The 17,351-nt window shown below is 42.5% G+C and overlaps 1 protein-coding gene across 1 annotated transcript in view; it reads left to right on the top strand.

Annotated features, from left to right (window-relative positions):
* The window catches only part of MTHFD1 (methylenetetrahydrofolate dehydrogenase (NADP+ dependent) 1, methenyltetrahydrofolate cyclohydrolase, formyltetrahydrofolate synthetase), a gene marked incomplete at its 5' end in the record, with an annotated part of 55,573 nt that overhangs the window by 15,334 nt on the left and 22,888 nt on the right, over positions 1-17,351 (top strand). The window contains 13 exon segments of the mRNA XM_012724399.1: positions 5,020-5,079; positions 5,508-5,561; positions 6,309-6,445; positions 6,569-6,669; positions 8,351-8,487; positions 9,229-9,340; positions 13,234-13,361; positions 13,839-13,936; positions 14,051-14,224; positions 14,806-14,942; positions 16,417-16,463; positions 17,039-17,146; positions 17,277-17,351. Of these exon segments, the coding sequence (XP_012579853.1) occupies positions 5,020-5,079; positions 5,508-5,561; positions 6,309-6,445; positions 6,569-6,669; positions 8,351-8,487; positions 9,229-9,340; positions 13,234-13,361; positions 13,839-13,936; positions 14,051-14,224; positions 14,806-14,942; positions 16,417-16,463; positions 17,039-17,146; positions 17,277-17,351 (1,368 nt within the window).

Raw genomic sequence — 17,351 nt, 5'->3', positions numbered from 1 at the left:
CACAGGTGCAGGGGGATGAAAGATTCACCAGAGACAGTGGGGAGCAGAATAGGTGAATCTACCTAAATACACTGCTAAGGGGAGCTAACCCTGGCTGGGAATCAAGCTCCGGCCTTAGTGGTGACAGGATGATTGTGCTGAGACTTAAAATCCTAGGCTACTAGGGTAGCCCAAATTTTTTTAATATTTTAATTGAAGTAACAGTGGCATTATAATATTATATAACATTAAGTGCCCCACCCTTTTACCTGATTTCCCCCTTCCTTTCTCACAATCACTGACTTGGCCTTAGAGTCTAAAAGCATACTTTAATTTTCTTCAGTTAATTTGTTTACTAAACTCATGCTTGAATTTTATTGACTGCAAGTTTTTTTTTTTTTTGGTATATAAACACTGTTCTGCAGCTTGTCTCCTATGTTCTTGCAAACAAGCCAGTGACCGATTATTTTACTCTTGTACTTTAGCACCAGAATCAACATTTTTCTATGATGCGAGACTAACATGTTATGTTGTCCTCACATCTCTGCTGCCCCAGACTCCTTGCTTTTCCCATCACTGCTTGCTTTTTCCATAACTGACACCACTGTCCCTACACACTCAAGTCAGAAACCTGAGTTCATGTCCTTAGAATCTCTCGCCCTCACTCTCCACATCCCACGAGGGACTATTGTGCTATTGATTCTTCCTCTCATAGGTCTTGAAATCTCCTTTTGATTTTTGCTGCTCCCACCTGCTTGAGTCACTGCAGTCACCTGTTTGCTGGTCTGAGGCTTCTGATGTAGATGCTTGCATTCAATCCTCTTAAATGCAGCGGCTGTCCTCACTGAGAGGCGCACCTGGTGACAATCCATCCAACCACACCCCCTCCCCATCCTCTACTGAAAGTACTGTCTACTTTCAGGGTCTACTACAGTTTAAATGGTTTATGTTTATATCACTTACTGTTTCAGGTTGTTCTATGTTTATACTGTTCCTTACAAGGGGGGAGCTTGTAGTCACAGTAACTAGGTGACCAAAGATCTTGAAGTTTCCCAACACCATGGTCAGAAAGGGACTGAGTCTCACATATGGAGCCAGGTCACCAAAACCCATTTACTTTCACCTTTGTTTCCCTAATCCTTCTCATTGCTTCAAGGATATTCATAATCTGGTCCAGGTATATGTACACCTCAAGTTGGAACTTAAAAAAATAAAAACACTGACTGGCAACCTCTGAAACTACTGAGTATTTAAAGAAAATCGAGACTTTTCATTATAAGAGATTTAAAGAGGGCTACATTTTATGCCCTTAAAACAAAAAAACTTTTAATTCTTAATACTATAACAACTAGTATTTGCTTCCCACCAGGAGCTACTCAAAATACTTTATATGTAGCTCTCATTTTGCTTCACAAAAGACACAGAAAAACTGTTAAATTAATAAATTCAACTTGCCTAAATACCTAGAAAAGCTTCCTGAAACAGAAGGAAATATGAATGAAGATACCAGTGCCAAAGTATGGTATTAAACAGGGATTTGTGGACTGTAGCCCACATCATAAAGGGTTGAAAAAGATGAAAAGGCCCTCCCTATTGGCGTGACAGTTAAAGCACAGAGCACTGTGGAGCTGTCGGAAGCCACTGCAGCTAGGGAGGTGACCCACATGGCACGGCAGACCTCTCCTAACCTGCCCACTGCAGCCAGCATTGTATTTTGGCACATCCGCCTGTTCTGCACCCCTCTTTGCTCTCTGGTGGATCTATTCATCCCCTCCCTCTATAACCCTGGCCTGTACTCCAGTTCTTTTATGCATAAATAAATAAATCTTTAAAAAAAAAAAGAAGAGTTGCTCCCGGGTGGCACAGTGGGTTAAAGTGTAGCATATGACACTATCCACAGCCACTAAAGCACAAGTTCGATCCCCAGTCAGGGAGGGGACCCACATGGTGTGGCAGATCTCTCCTGTCTTGCCCACTACTCTCCTCAGGAGTATATTTCAGTTGGTCCACCTCTTCTGCTCCCCACTCTGACTCTGGAGAATCCATTCACCACCCCCAAACACACACCTCTGGCCTGTGCCCCAGTTTTTGTATGCATAAATAAATAAACCATTAAAAAAGAAGAAAAAGAAGGGGAGAGAAGTGCACTGGACTAAGGTGATGGCACATGGGTGACTTGGTGATCGGAAGCCCACGGGGATTACAATTGAGATGAAAAGAAAATGTACAAAATGATGTAAAAATAAACTATTATAGTATAAAACAGAAGAAGAAGAAGAAGAAGAAGAAGAAGAAAAAGAATGTGTGACAGAGTATGTGGCTCTAAAACCTAAAATATATACTGTTGACCCTTCACATAAACTGTAGGTTACTGTGTAAAAAAATACTGTCCCTGCCTTGTTCTGGAATGATACCCAGTTTGGATGATGTAATTTACCTCCTTTAAGGAAGAAATTAGCATTCCTGACAAAATACTTAGGTGATTTTCTTGATAAACTATATTTCAAAGTAAGATTTGTTCTGGGAAACCGGTCTTCCACCCACCCACTTGACTGTCAGTCAAGAATCTACTGTTCTTCAGCTAAACATTCTTTTTGCATCTAGTCTATCAAAGATTATATAACCATTATCCCCTATAAAATGCCTAGACTGAGTATGTCTTTGAATTGGCTCCTAAGAGGTCATTCTGCATTAAGATTACAGTGAAACTTTGATATATGCTCATAATTATAACTATAAGCCCTTTAAAAGAACAACAACCAAAAAAGCCAGGCAGCAGTTTGGAGTTTTAGAAAAATGCCTCCATGGGGCCCTTCCTGGTGGCGCAGCAGGTTAAAGCGCAGCACTAAGAAGCTAAAGCCACTTCCGCATGAGCTCCATCCCCAGCCCCAGAGATGACCCACATGGCGCAGCAGACCTCTCCTGACTGCCCGCTGCTCCCCTCAGCAGTGCACTTTGTCGGTCTTGCCCCTCACTTTGTCTCTGGTGAATCCTCTCACCACCCCTGCACCTCTGGCCTGTACCCCAGCTCTGTATGCATAAATAAATAAATTTTAAAAAAAGAAAAATGCCTCCAGAGACATCCAGACAGAAAATTTACCTATAAAGGAACAATAATAGCAAATACTTCAGACTTCTATTACAGCACTGAAGGGGAATGTCAAGACTCCAAACCTAGCCCCTGGGTCCTTCGAGCTTAAAGACAGCAGAAAGTTGTTTCCAGATACACATAGATTCAGAAAAATGCACACATACCTTTTCTGGAAAGGTGACATTGCTGCATTTCAGCTGCCTGAGAGATGAGTGAAGATACATTGTAGAGCAAAGTAGTTGTAGTTTCTAAAAAAAAAAAGTGGCAGTGAGCAATCAAATCATTTACTCCCAGAGATAAGTCTAAATAACTAATTGTACATAGTGAACATTTCTGAAAGTATACAAACTAATACCCCTGTGTTTAGAATAATCTCCCTTCTGATTTTGATCTAAAAGTTTAAAAATATTAAATTTTGAGTATGTTAAATCTTATTAATATACTTAGGTGCATATGTCCCATTGAGAAACCAAATTTCCCACAGAAGGACTTTCCTTTTTCACATAAAATTGTGAATTCTTGAGATAAGGAAAATTGCAGCTAGGAGGAAGGCCATGAGCCTGAGGGGAGCACCTGGTACCAGCCTTGGCCTGACACAGTGGGAATACAGCTACTAAAGCCGACTTCCTTCTCTGTTGCTCTTTTGTTAACATGAGCCCTGCACAGTTATCTTTGTTGTAAGGAACCTACTCTTCTCCCTCTGTAATACTTTCTGCATTTGGGGAGAAGTCAAATTTATTGTGACATGTTGTATTGGCAACACCACACTGATAAAGAAACGAGAGTTGTGGTGCAGGCTACCCAATGCAGGATGCTGCCGAATAAGCGAGATACTGGCCTTTTTATTCTTAGCATACTCATACAGCATCAGTTACGTTGGGTAGAAGGACAAGGAGAAGAAGATGGCTGAACTAAAGAATGTGTTTTTGTCATCTAGGGTTCTGAGGGACATGAGTCTGCTGGCCAGATAGTTCTTATCTGCTTGATACCAAGTATCAAGTATCATAATCGAAACCATAAGCCAGACCCCTAGTTATGGTTCTGATCTTATCAACAAGGCATTCCCCTGGTCAGTTTCTGAGGTCCCGGGTCACACGTCGATCTCAGCCCCACAGGCATTCCCAGTCATTCCTCGTGATGTGTAAGTCGAGAGCATGTTTTATGCATCAGTCCTTTGCCTCCCGGGCGTTCCGGGACATACCTCATGATACATAGCCTTCCTAGGGTGATCAAGCTTTCTGTTCTTGGTTGATTTGATAGGCACCTTGTAAAGTTTGGCTGATTGACCAGTTTCTGAAGGGCAGTTCTGAACTCAGTATAGGAATGTAGAACTGCAGGTAACAGGGAGTGGTGGCCGAACGGGCCACTAAGTCTGGCAGACTCACAGTGGCCTGTCATCCTGAGAAACCATTTCAACCTTGAGGAGGACAGGTGTCAGCCACTGAATCAGAGAAAAATACTTGTAAAGTAAAATTTTACAGATGAATGGTTACAGTGAAAAGCTATAAAGATGCTCATGATTAAAGGAATGCAGGGAACATCGCGAGACACAGCAGAGTAGCTCTGGGACTTGGCTGTCCCAGAGTAGTTCTGTCGGGGCAGCAACAGCCCTTCACCTCAGGTGGGTGTGCCCTCTGAAAGCTGGACCCTGGCAGGTTTCCCTTCTCTGGGGTTGAGCGTAACAGCTCTCCACTCCCTGCATTAGGCCCATGCCAGTGTCCGCTACTTTCCTTGTGGCTTTTTAAGTGAGATCTGGGTGGACTTTGGAGCAAGCCAGGTAATACCGCCTATGTACACCACCTGATAGTCTCCTTATTTTACTGTAAAAGTTTTCTGCAACAAGCATCTCATGATTGAACATTCCTTTTATCAAAACTAAAATTTGAGAAGCTTTCCTGTACACTTTGTCTCTCCCTCATCGTCTGATTTGCATGTATTTATTATTCTAGGTTGGCGACAGAGATGATTCCAATCTTTATATAAATGTGAAGCTGAAGGCAGCTGAAGAGGTAACACCTAGGCCAGTGGGTGCCATCACCCTCCTCCCAACCACCCCACCCCCACCTCCACCCTGTCATATACCCTTTGCCCTTTGTTCCCCTCTTCACAAAATCTTACTGCCACAGCAGACTTTGGTTGATCTATTTTGCAAGTCAGAAGTGGGTGACTTCGAGCTGCAGCCTCTGATTTTCCCTTGAATAGCCTCTAATCAGTGATTTGCTTATTCCCAAAGAGTAGGAATAGTGGACGAGAAACTGTTTAAGGACAGAGATGACAATTAGCAAGTCAGTGACGAATGGGTCAAAGCAAGAGACTAAGTCTTCAGAACATGTAGGGGGAAATGATGAGTAACCCCATTGGGTTTGTTTTAGTCATTCCTGTAGAAGAAATGGGCCTGTGCCTCAACTTCTCCTGCTTTACGTGTTCTTTTCTGCAGATTGGGATCAAAGCCACTCACATAAAGTTACCGAAAACGGCCACAGAGTCTGAGGTGAGCTGTTATGAATTGACTGCTTAGAGGACAGCTGATGGGGTTTTCAGTTTAGCAGATCGTTAGGGCTGATAACGTTTAGAGCATTTGCTCAGAGTGTGACTGTAACATTGCCAGTCTCCTGTGATGTTCATTAAAAATGGACCCTTGGCCTGTTGTTACCTGCCTCTTAAATACCAGTTGTGTATTCCTGTTATGTGACATTTAAGAATAGGCAGACCATTGGCAATTCAAGTCAGAACTGTGGTTGCCTGTAGGTCAGGGGATTAGTGGTGAAAGGGCAGAAGGGGAAAAAGACTTTCTGAAGCGATAGAAATGTTTTACATCCATACTATCTGATAGAATAGCCACTAGTCCCATAACTAACATGAGAAGATTAAAAATTCAGTACCTACTAGACACATTCAGATTTCAGTAGCTGCTCTAATGCTGTAAATGCGAATGATAGAACATTTGTGTCATCACAGAAATCTTGATTTGGGTGATGGTAATGTAGGCATTACTGTTGCAGTAATGAGTCACCGAAGTTCTTAGCCCTTTCATTTGATGGATTTCTTAGCAGACACCTGAAGATCACATTTTGTGTTAAAGTGGAAGTGCTCTCAGGATTCAAAGGGAGGAACATTCTGACAGGACCACAGTTAAACTCATAGAGGAAAATGGTCAATCCAGCCTTTGACTTGGAAAGAGTTTCTCTGCCCCTTTGATTTCTGTGTGTTATACAGATCGTGTGTATATGACTTTTAGGTGCTGAAGTACATTACATCTTTGAATGAAGACCTTACTGTGCATGGGTTCATAGTGCAGCTCCCTTTAGATTCAGACAATCCCATTAACACAGAAGCAGTGATCAATGCCATCGCCCCTGAAAAGGATGTGGATGGGTGAGTGTGGCAGGGCCTTCTGTATTTCATTCCATGATTCCTGTTTGGGGAACACATCATATATTTGCTTGTAAACATCCCTAATTATTTTTATCTCCCTCTTCATTGCTTTCATTATTTTAGGCTGACTAGCATCAGTGCCGGAAAACTTGCTAGAGGTGACCTAAATGACTGTTTTGTCCCTTGCACACCTAAAGGATGCTTGGAACTCATCAAAGGGACAGGTACAAGCTAAACAAAGCACCATTTCTTGGAGTCTGGTCTTGACATGTGGAGGTACCGAGGAGGTAGACTGTGGACTCTGAATAAATGGGCTTGGTCAATGCAGAGTCCATTGTGTCTCCAAAGGGCTTTACCTCAGTTCTCACTTTTCTCAACAGCCCCATAAAGTAGGAGCTGCTATTGATCAGGAGCTTGGCAAACAGGCCCTGAGAGATTAAGTAACTTGTCTAAGAAGCAGCAGAGCCTAGATTTGAATTTGGGGTTAATTGAGCTCAAAGCAACTTTTGTGTGAAAAAATAACCTATTTGGTTAAAAGAATTCAGATTGTTTGTCAGGGTACAGAATGACGAGCCCCACCCCTGAAGTGGGCCGCCACTCTCCAAGATGGTTCTAGAGCTGGACAGATGGCGGAAACGAGCCTCGTGAACAGTTGGCTGTATGGCCCCTTTACCTAGTTAGCATCTTGGTATTTTAATTTCAGCATGAATACTTTTAGCAGAGGAAGCATGTCCTATTTAAAGGAAGTGGACCAGAAGTTTCACGTGGAAAGTGTTGGCCAGCATACATGAAAACTTTCTGTGGTTTGCAAGAAAAGGTCAGGCTTTAAGCCTTCGATCGCTGTTTAGTCATACAGCTAAATTCATTTTCTAGGGCATATTTAGTAAACTGTTAAAACTGGTAAAAACAAATCCCGTGAACCATAGCTGCTGTAGCTACCAGTTGCCCTAATAAAGCTTTGCTGAACCCTTAAAGCAAATTACTTGAGACTCTGAGGACTTGAGACTCTGAGGACTTGACTTGGAGATATTCATAATGTTAGCATTATATAGAGCATAATCTTTTTTGGATAAAATTCATGTTGTGCAAGAAGCATAATTAAGCATAAACTGCCTTAAGAGTCCACTGAGCTGTGGCTGGGTCGAGGCAGTGTGGAATCCCCAAGTCCTCAGGCTGCGTTCCTCCCTGTGCAGCTCGCTCACAGGCTTTGCATCATGGCTCCAGCCCCAGTTTTTATCCATTCTTGTACCTTTAATTATGGAATAAGGTTTTTTGGCCAGGTGATGAGTGGTCAGTTGTCCACTATTGTGTACTCACCAAAACCATCTTAGTATGTCAGTCCAGAAGTGGACACTGAGTAGGCAGAAAGAAGGCTTCTTGCTGCAGTTTTTATCACTTCCCTGCAAACAACCCTATGTCTCAGATCCCAAGCCAAAAGAGAAATTTGAATGAGGAACTGCATAAATAAACTTACCAAAATTAGGGTTACTGATACTAATCTAATTTCTGTTGCTTCCCTCCACATCATCTACTTTTCTTTATTTATTATAACTATTTTCCCCGTGTAAGTTAGTCTGATGTCTTCTTTCATATGGCTATTTATGTCAGGGGTTCTTTTTGCTTTGAGTGTAGTTTTCTTCCCACTCACCCATGACCCAATGAATGGGTCTTGGCTTAAGCCGCTTCCCAAATTCACAGCAAGAAGGACACATGTCCATATCCTAATTTGTAGCTGAAACCCTGGGATTGAGAATATTACTGCCAAAGGAAGAATGCTTTTGGGAAAATGTCTCTTGATGCAGAGAGCCTGTTTTGGTGCAGCTATTCGGAAATTTCCCATTTAGGTGTCATGTGAAGAAGGGCAGCTTCCCCTAATTTTCTGTTCATGATGTTTTCTTTCCTTAGGGGTGCAGATTGCTGGAAGGCATGCTGTGGTGGTCGGGCGTAGTAAAATAGTTGGTGCCCCAATGCATGACTTGCTTCTGTGGAACAATGCCACAGTGACCACATGCCACTCCAAGACCACCAATCTCGGCGAGGAGGTAAGGGGCTCAGAGCCCAAGGGTGTTCTCTGTGTGTGCAATCATGCATTCTCATACTGTGGGCATACTAACACCTAAGTGCCAGAAACCCCCATGTGCTTTGCCTCCTTATCTCATTTAATCACTGACAGTGATTTGAATTGGATGCCATTTTACAAGGTAAAGAAAGAAATCCAAATTCAAGACCTCCTCACCTTTATACGGGTTCTGTTCTGACTATATTCTTGATGTACCAGCCCACCTCATGGTAGATAGAGATGAACAGTACAGGAACCAGGATTGACCCTTGACAGGCAGATCCCAAAGGTTGAGCAGGCTGACATCTGTTGCAACATGATCTTGACTCTGGAATCAGGTTCCTGAGCCCAAGAATTCTCAGTGTACACATCACTGTTTAGGACGATACTAAGTGTAGAAAGAGGTCTAGCACCTTGCCTGCAGTGCTCTGCAGAAGGCAGTGGTTCCCGCATTCCACAGGAGAGAGCAGTGATACAGCAGTGTCACCTGAGGCCTGTGGCTCAAGCCCGTCCTGCAGGTTCTAGTCCATGTTCCCATGCAGTAAAATGCCTCGTTCGAGAGAAGTCTTTCTGTCCTCTGTGCAGGAATGAGCACAGCATGTGAAGAGCTGTCAGGCATTTGAGCATAAACCCTACCAGTGGTTGATGACAACCACTAAACTCAGGAATATCCTTTCCACTTGAGACTTTTGTGTATGTCCCAATGTTTAATTTCTTCCCCTAGGTGAATAAAGGTGACATCCTGGTGGTTGCAACAGGTCAGCCAGAAATGGTGAAAGGGGAGTGGATCAAACCTGGGGCTATAGTCATCGACTGTGGAATCAATTATGTCCCAGGTGAGTGTTGCTGGAGGAGGAAGGCAGCTTTCTGGGGGCAGGCGCAACAGAGGGAGACTTAAGTAACAGCCCTAGGCCCACTGGGGACCTGAAGCGCCGTTTTGGAGCCTCTTTGCCAGGTGTGAGAGACTTGTTCTACCAAGAGTCCTCTGGGAGGGCTTTGTACAGAAACTGTTTGAGTTGGGCTTTTTCTAGGCAGGAGACAAAACCCAAAGTGTGGTTGATAGCCTCATTCCTAAGTGCCGTCTCACTCCCCGTGTGGGCTCATGATGCCACATCCCTCCTTTCCATGGATCGGAACGCATCTAGTGTCTCTCCCAGTCATTTCCTATATTAGGTGTGTTTTCCAACCATTGGGGTTTTTCCCTTTCTTCTCTGCCCCCAGTGTCACCTTTGAGCATTGCCCTAGCACCTCATGGGCTGCTTTGAACTTGTTACGGTCTTCCTGCCACCAGCTGACTCCCATTCAGGTCCGTCTGCGTGCCCTCAGCATGCCTGCCCCGGCCTGAAGCCCTGTGCCTCTTCCCCACCACCCGTTACTAAGCCCCTTGGCGGCCCTTCCTCTGTGCTCTTGGTGAGCGCCTGTCCTCCACTGTTGTACGTGGCCCACAGCCCTGCATGTGCCTCATGGCCTCGGCAGCCTCCACTCCTGCATCTCTAGTGGCCAGTGTGTTCTTTCACTATGAAGTTCCAAGAATAAACGTTGAAAGGACAATAGAGTGAACACTTGTACACCTACTTTGGAAATTCAAGAAAGGAAAGCTCTTTCAAAGTGACTATTTCTGTACATCAAGCACCACCCCAGGCCTTAGGCTCATCAACTGAACAGCTGTGCTCAAATGGGGTCATCACTTTCAGCCACCTCGCTTGGTCCGAATGCCCATTCTTCCTTCCAAGCTGTTTCTGATCTCCCCTTACTCGAGGGTGACCTCTCCCTTCTTTTGAAAGCCCCTCTCTCCCATGGTATCTGGTGTTTCCCTCTGCTGGTGTCTTGTGCTGGTGTCCAGATCGATCCCGTCAGCTGTCCAGGGCCTCGGCAGTGGGGCTCTTGTGCTCTGTCCAGCTTCGTGTGTCCTGACTGCCGGCACTCATATCTGTTGAATCGTTGAAGGGAGTTATAGCAAGAATAATTTTTTCCCCCCTTCCCCTCTCAAGTTTGAAATACAGACACTAAGCTGCCAGGAACATTAGTCACTGTCAAGCCGTCACCGTTTTTAACCTCCCTCCTACTCTCCCTACCATGCTTTTAAGACAGTAGCTCATAATTGATCACTCATTTTCATGTAGTGTAATTATCTAATGGGTGATAAAGAAATTGCTCTCCTACAACTCCTCACTTTGAGTACTTGTGATATGACATTCAAGCTCATTCTGTTTAAAATCTTGCATCTTCTGTATCATATTTGTGCTTTTGACATTTTCTGGACTAGATTTGAGAGACAGATGAAGAAAAACCTGGGTGGATATTGAGTCTTGCAGATGGGTGTGAAATGTTGACTTCAACGTGAAGCTTCTTGCCCTGTTCACATCTATTCCTTATGTAGATGGTAAAATATGAATAAGATCAAAGCAGTAGCTTCCCTGCTAGTTAGCCATATTTTGCCAGTCCTGAGCATATGTGTAAATAAGTATCGGAAAGGCTTTTAGATTGTCCACCAAGAGTGACGGTCACTAAACTTCAGCCCAGTGGACGGGGCTAAAGGACCTAGACTTTTCTTGGCAAGTGTTCATTTTGAAGCACCATGTTCTGTAATTGGGCTGTTTCTTGGTTCATATTTTGACTTAAATCATTTGTATGGCCCCCTCGGGGAATCACTTGTCAAATCAAGAATGAATTAAGTTTTTTGTTAAAGACTTTTTTTTTTAAAAGATTTATTTATTCATACTGAACTGGGGTACAGGCCAGAGATGCGGAAGGTGAGGGGATTCACCAGGGACAGAGTGGGGAGCAGAACAGGCAGATCACCGAAGTACACTGCTGAGGAGAGCAGCGGGCGGGTCAGGAGAGGTCTGCGCAGGAGAGGTCCGCCATCCCATGTGGATCTCCTCCGGGGCAGGCGGGGATCGAACTCATGAGGAGTTGGCTTTTTCTTCTTAGTGCAGTGCTTTAACCCGCTGTGCCACCAGGGAGGGCCCTGTTAAAAACTACTTTTAAAGATTCAAGTACTGGGCAGAAGTATTGGTCAAAAGACCTAAAAGTGTTCTTTCTGCTTGGCTTGCTAAACAGAATTTGAGAAGAGCTAGATTAACTGTGTTTTATTTGGAAAGGCTATAAAAAGAGGAAACAGAGTCCCCACCCTGCCTCAGTCCAGTCTCAACCTATCCAGAGTAGTGACTTCTGCACTGGATTCTATTAATACAGGTCCCCAAACTGTGTGTGGAGGAGTCAAGGCTCTGTTGAAATTCTGTACATGTAATTACCAGTGAGAGGGAAGCTCAAGGGCTGGGGTAGATAGCCAAGATGTCTGTTGGTTACTGAAGCCTTACACTTAGATTGAGAGATGGTCAGTTTTTCCTCATGCTTCTCTTGAAACACTATATCAGTTGCTTGAAGAAGGAGCAAAACTGAGCCCACACAATACAGCATTTAGTTGCGTAGGAATTGTCTCCAATATCAGAGAAAATAAAATAACATACTTTAATAAACAGAAAGAGATGCAGGGCTATTTTAAGCTAACATCAGTGTTAGGCTAACGAAGCTTATTTTAAGGAACAGGCCCTTAAGAGTTTTCCCTTGGCATTTTGACACGTTAGTTGGTTTTGAGAGGAAATATTTTGCCATAGTTTGCTGCTTTATAACCTTCTAGAAACCTGAAATTATCCCAAAGAGTCCTGCTCACTAGCTCTTTTTAATACATATAGAAAATCTAGGTTGGAAAGAGAAAAACCCTTATGTTTGAGAAGTGCTTCCTGAGTTTCAAGAAAATACACACTTCCCCTCTTGCTTCTCAGCAAGCTTGTGAACTAGGTGGTGTTAATCCTTTGTATCTTTGGCTTTCTGACCAGTAAGGAGTTCATGGGTTTAGGCTAGCAGTCAGTGGGAAGACATATCCTAGAGTCAATAATTCTGGCTCTTGGGCTACCCCCTTAAGATTTCTCTGTCAGTTTCGGCAAGTCCACCAAGAGAAGTGGTGAAATGGCCAAGATCCTACCAGACCCTGCCTCCAGAGCCTTCAGGCTGCAAGTTCTGGCCTGGCCCCCATCCCCTCCCGGAAGTGCACTGAAGCCAAGTGTAGGATGTATTCTGTGTGAGTGAGCAATGATGCATCACTGGGTTTTATTCTCTTGAATAGCTGTTCTTTGCTGGTGAGATTTGTAGTTGTTCTTGTATCCTTTTAAGGGAAGTATAATTATATTCTTTGCTTTTTTGCATACATTTAAGTAGCTGCTCATCTTAGGAAGTAGATGTTGAATTGTTCCCCAAGCTCAGGCATGGAGCTCACAAAATGCTGACAGTTGCTGTAGAAACCGTATCTGGCAGCTGTGACATAAGTTGGAGCTTTGTGCACCCAGAAAATTCTTTTGTAGGCCTTGGCAAATTAACATTTTAAAAGGTTCTCATTATATACTGGATAGTTGGCTTTAAGGATAAAAAACAGTTGGTATTTTATTTGCTTCCTGACATGCTACAAAAGGATTCTCCTAGTTTTGAGAAACCACTTATGCAGCTTAGATATTTTTGGAGGTAAAACAAATTTCTCCTTAGGAAATGGAAAATAACGTGTCTTTCCATAGCTTTTAAGTAAAGGAGGCACTTGAGCCAGATGAGACTACATACCCTGAATTCTACTTAATCTTTGGAATAAACTTTTGTAATTGGTCACATGATTTAGAAGTGAACACCAGGATTGTGATTCTTAGGCAATGCTTTGGTTTTTAACCCCATTGACCAGATGACTCAAAACCAAATGGGAGAAAAGTTGTGGGTGACGTGGCATACAACGAGGCCAAAGAACGGGCAAGCTTCATCACTCCTGTTCCTGGTGGCGTCGGCCCCATGACAGTGGCAATGCTGATGCAGGTGCGTGAGGATCTGCGTTTCTGTGACAGTACTAAGAAGCCATAGAAGTCACATTTGCTGCTTTTCTCCCTAAGAAGAAATGTCCTAAAACCTACTCAGATGCTAAATAAGGATGGGAATCTGTTGAAAGAAAAAAGGGGTGGAAGAACAGATACATAGAACCAGTCATATTAATAGAAGAAAATAGGCATGGCACAGTTCTAAATTACTTTGGCATGTAAGAACATTAGGAAACGGAAAGTGCAAACACACTGGGGCTTTTAGGTACCTGTTCACTTGCCCTCTTGAATGCACACCAGGTGATACAGGCAGAGATAGGCAGTCCAAAACATTCTAGGCACCAGTAGATGCTTACCTAGAATTGAATGAAGCATGTTAATAAGCGGATCATCAAGCTGGAGTGATGCAAAATTTGAAATTCAGGTGGAGCTTAAAATACTCATCTCTTCTAAGTTCCACTTATGTCATTTTGTTTAGAGCACAGTTGAGAGTGCAAAGCGATTTCTGGAGAAATGTAAGCCTGGAAAATGGGCCATCCGGTATAACAACCTTAACCTCAAGACACCTGTTCCAAGGTAAAAAATAAAATTTCTCTGGTTTGAAACTATAGATAAAACTTTGAAAGCTCAGTCGAGATTGGGGTGAGATTAGATTCTAAGAATTGATATTTACTTTATGTTTCTTTTAAGTGACATTGACATATCACGGTCTTGCAAGCCCAAGTCCATTGGTAACTTGGCTCGAGAAATCGGTCTGCTCTCTGAAGAGGTGGAATTGTATGGTGAGACAAAGGCCAAGGTGCTGTTGTCAGCGCTGGAGCGCCTGAAGTACCAGCCTGATGGAAAATATGTGGTGGTGACTGGGTATGGGCTTTATTCACTTACCAGTTATTCAGTTAATAGTCCTGATGATGGAGCAGAGGTTGTATTTGTATGTAGCATATGTATGTGAAATTTCCTTTAATTTGGTCTTAGTATTCTAAGATATATTTTGTCTCATTTGACTCTCCCCACAATGTGCAAGGTAAAATGAGATCATAACCATTCAGCAGTGAGAAAAATAATCAAGGTTATCCTTCTAGAAGGTGGAAGAGTTGAACCTTAAAAGTTGGATCTTCTGGTAGAATCAACTTTCTTAACCTTCATTTCATTAATTCAGTAGTGCTATTGAGCATTCCTTCTTAGGCTTGGCTAAGTTATAGAAAAGCTAATACTTGAGGTTCAGTTGAGCAGTGTTTCTACAAGTCTATTTGCTCCTCACAGTGAGAAAATACAAGAGTTTCTCTTAATTTAAATTTTTTGGAAAATGGCAACTAAAACTTGGAAAAGATGCTTTTCAGGTCTTATATCTTATTTTCAGATTAAGAATTAATCTTCAGGGTCTGTTCTATATGAATTATTAATTCACATATATTTACTTTTCCTCTTTTGTTCTCACCATAAAGAATAACTCCAACGCCCCTGGGAGAGGGAAAAAGCACAACTACAATTGGACTGGTACAAGCCATCGGCGCCCACCTTCATCAGAATGTCTTTGCATGTGTGCGCCAGCCTTCCCAGGGCCCCACCTTTGGAATAAAAGGTATTGACAGGCCTACCCCCGGGATGGCCAGAGGGTACCTGCTTCTTTTCAGGCCTCCCTGAGCCGCTCGGCTTACGAACGCTGTGGGTGTTCAACTCATTTAGATGCTATGGGTGTCCTCCCTACACCCCTATGGTGGAACTTTGACACAGACTTTCATCTGATCACTCAGACCTTGTTGTCACTCTTTTTGACCCAATACAAAGGGTTACTTTCTGTGTCTAATAGTTAGCTGTCACAGTAACAATAAAGGAAATCAGAGCTAGGATCACGGTCAAGCCCTACCACTGTTTCACTATGTTGTAAATAGAAAATCTACCCTTACTAAACGTATGCTTTGTGCCTAGTATTGTTAAGTAATTTATGCCTATTATTTTACCTCCTAATATGGAATGAGTAGCATTATCACCATTTTACAATAGCAGCAACTCAGACTTCAAAGGTAATTTGGTCAAAGGCAACTATTACAGATTTGGGCTCTTGTTTTCATGATCTAAAAACAACACCATTAATACAGTGTTTCTTCTGATTGGATTAAAAACACAGTACCCATAACCACATGTGAAATTTAGTTTTTGATAGCTGCAGTACAGCAAACATGCTTTTTTAAAATTAAAATTTTTATTAATGATAAAGATAGGTTCTCATAAAGTTAGATTTCTCATTTGTTTGCTGATAGAGTCTCACATGTTCTGCTTGTTCTAGCGATTCCTATAAATGTTGACATCAGATACACATTTCTAGTGTTGTTTTGATATGTTTGATACGTGTGCTTAGTTGTGCTTTGGAGCTTATCTTTAAAGCCCCATTACAACTTCAGAAAGAACTTTTTCCCTGGATCTGCTTACTGAATTTAGTAGTCTTTTCTGCTTATTGTGAATTGCCTCATTTTATTGTGTGGGTTCTGCTTTACAAACAGACACAAAATCTAAACTGCAAATTGACATTTATCTCACGGATCAATCTGGATATTTTTGAGTAGCTTTTGGTTAATAATCTAAATGGAGCAGCCAAAAAAAAAAAAAAAAAAAACCTAGCAGTTAATCTGTTTATCACATTATATCCTACTTAGGAAGAATTGCAGTCTTTGTATTTGGTGTATATATTTTAGCACTCCTTTTTTTTTTTTTTTAAATGCTAGAGTAGCACTGATGAGAGTAGGAAATTGAGTAGGTTTGCCTTTATGTAAACTGTAGGCTGGGAATCACTAGGAACCTATTCCTAAAGAGTAGGTATGTCTGTGTTCATGGTTTTGTCATTTAGACTCAGATTTCAATTGAGAGACTATTCAGCATGAACAAGGCCAAATGTTTCAGCTTCGTAAAAGAAAATTAGAAAACACTGGATCAGATCTGTCCAACTGGCTATAAAAAGTAAATAAGCAATATGTGTAGCAGTTACAAAAGCTGATGTGCTTTTATGGGACTTGGGAATCATGGAGACAAGTGCTTGACTTGAGGCGTCTGTCCTCTAGGTGGCGCAGCAGGAGGTGGCTACTCACAGGTCATTCCTATGGAAGAGGTAAGGTGTTCTGCGGTCTGGTTGAATCAATAACAGTTGTTTCTTTCCTTTCAGAGAATAACCTTTACTGTAGACCCCGTAATGGACAAATGACTTATTTCCCCGAAAATGCAACACTTAAGGGAAAGTGTCTTAATTTGCAAACTTGTAAGAAACTTTGTTGCCCGGGGCTTCAAAGTCCAGCACTCAGTAGGGATAATGATAGAATGAAGCATGTGATTGGATTGAACCACCACCAAGCAAATTCAGGGTAGTAACTACAGACATGGGGAAAAGTTTAGGCATAGAGATGAGCTGCTTCTGTGCACTTTTTTCTCTCCCACTGCTTAGAGACTTGAGTGTGTCCCCATCACGCACTGTTGCTGTTGATCCCAGGGAAGTGGCATTTGTCATTACTAGACATGTCACTTAAGGGAAAAACCACTGTTTTTTTTTATGTTTTCAAGAGCATATTGAATATACTGCCATCTGTTTCCCATTGGCTTTAACAGGGAGATTTGGTTGCTATAGAATGAATTTTAGAAACAGGTAAGAAGTTGGAAGACTGAAGTAGCTTCTTTTTTTTTTTTTTGTAGTTTAATCTCCACCTCACTGGTGATATCCACGCCATCACTGCAGCTAATAATCTGGTTGCTGCAGCCATTGATGCACGTATGTTCCATGAACTGACCCAGACAGACAAGGTAGGCTGCTGGAGCCTCAGGGTAGTTTGTAAAGGTTGAGGCATCTGCATTAAAGTGGGTACTGATGTTTCAGGGAGTGAGGCAGTGGGCTTCCTCTGATTTAAAAGAGCTTTTCCTCCTTTCCTTTAAGGCTCTCTATAATCGTTTGGTACCCTCAGTAAATGGAGTGAGAAAGTTCTCAGATATTCAGATTCGAAGATTGAAG

Source organism: Condylura cristata, unplaced genomic scaffold, assembly GCF_000260355.1.
Source record: "Condylura cristata isolate star-nosed mole 26May11 unplaced genomic scaffold, ConCri1.0 scaffold00013, whole genome shotgun sequence".
NCBI lineage: Eukaryota > Metazoa > Chordata > Mammalia > Eulipotyphla > Talpidae > Condylura > Condylura cristata.
This window is presented reverse-complemented; position numbering and strand designations above follow the sequence as displayed.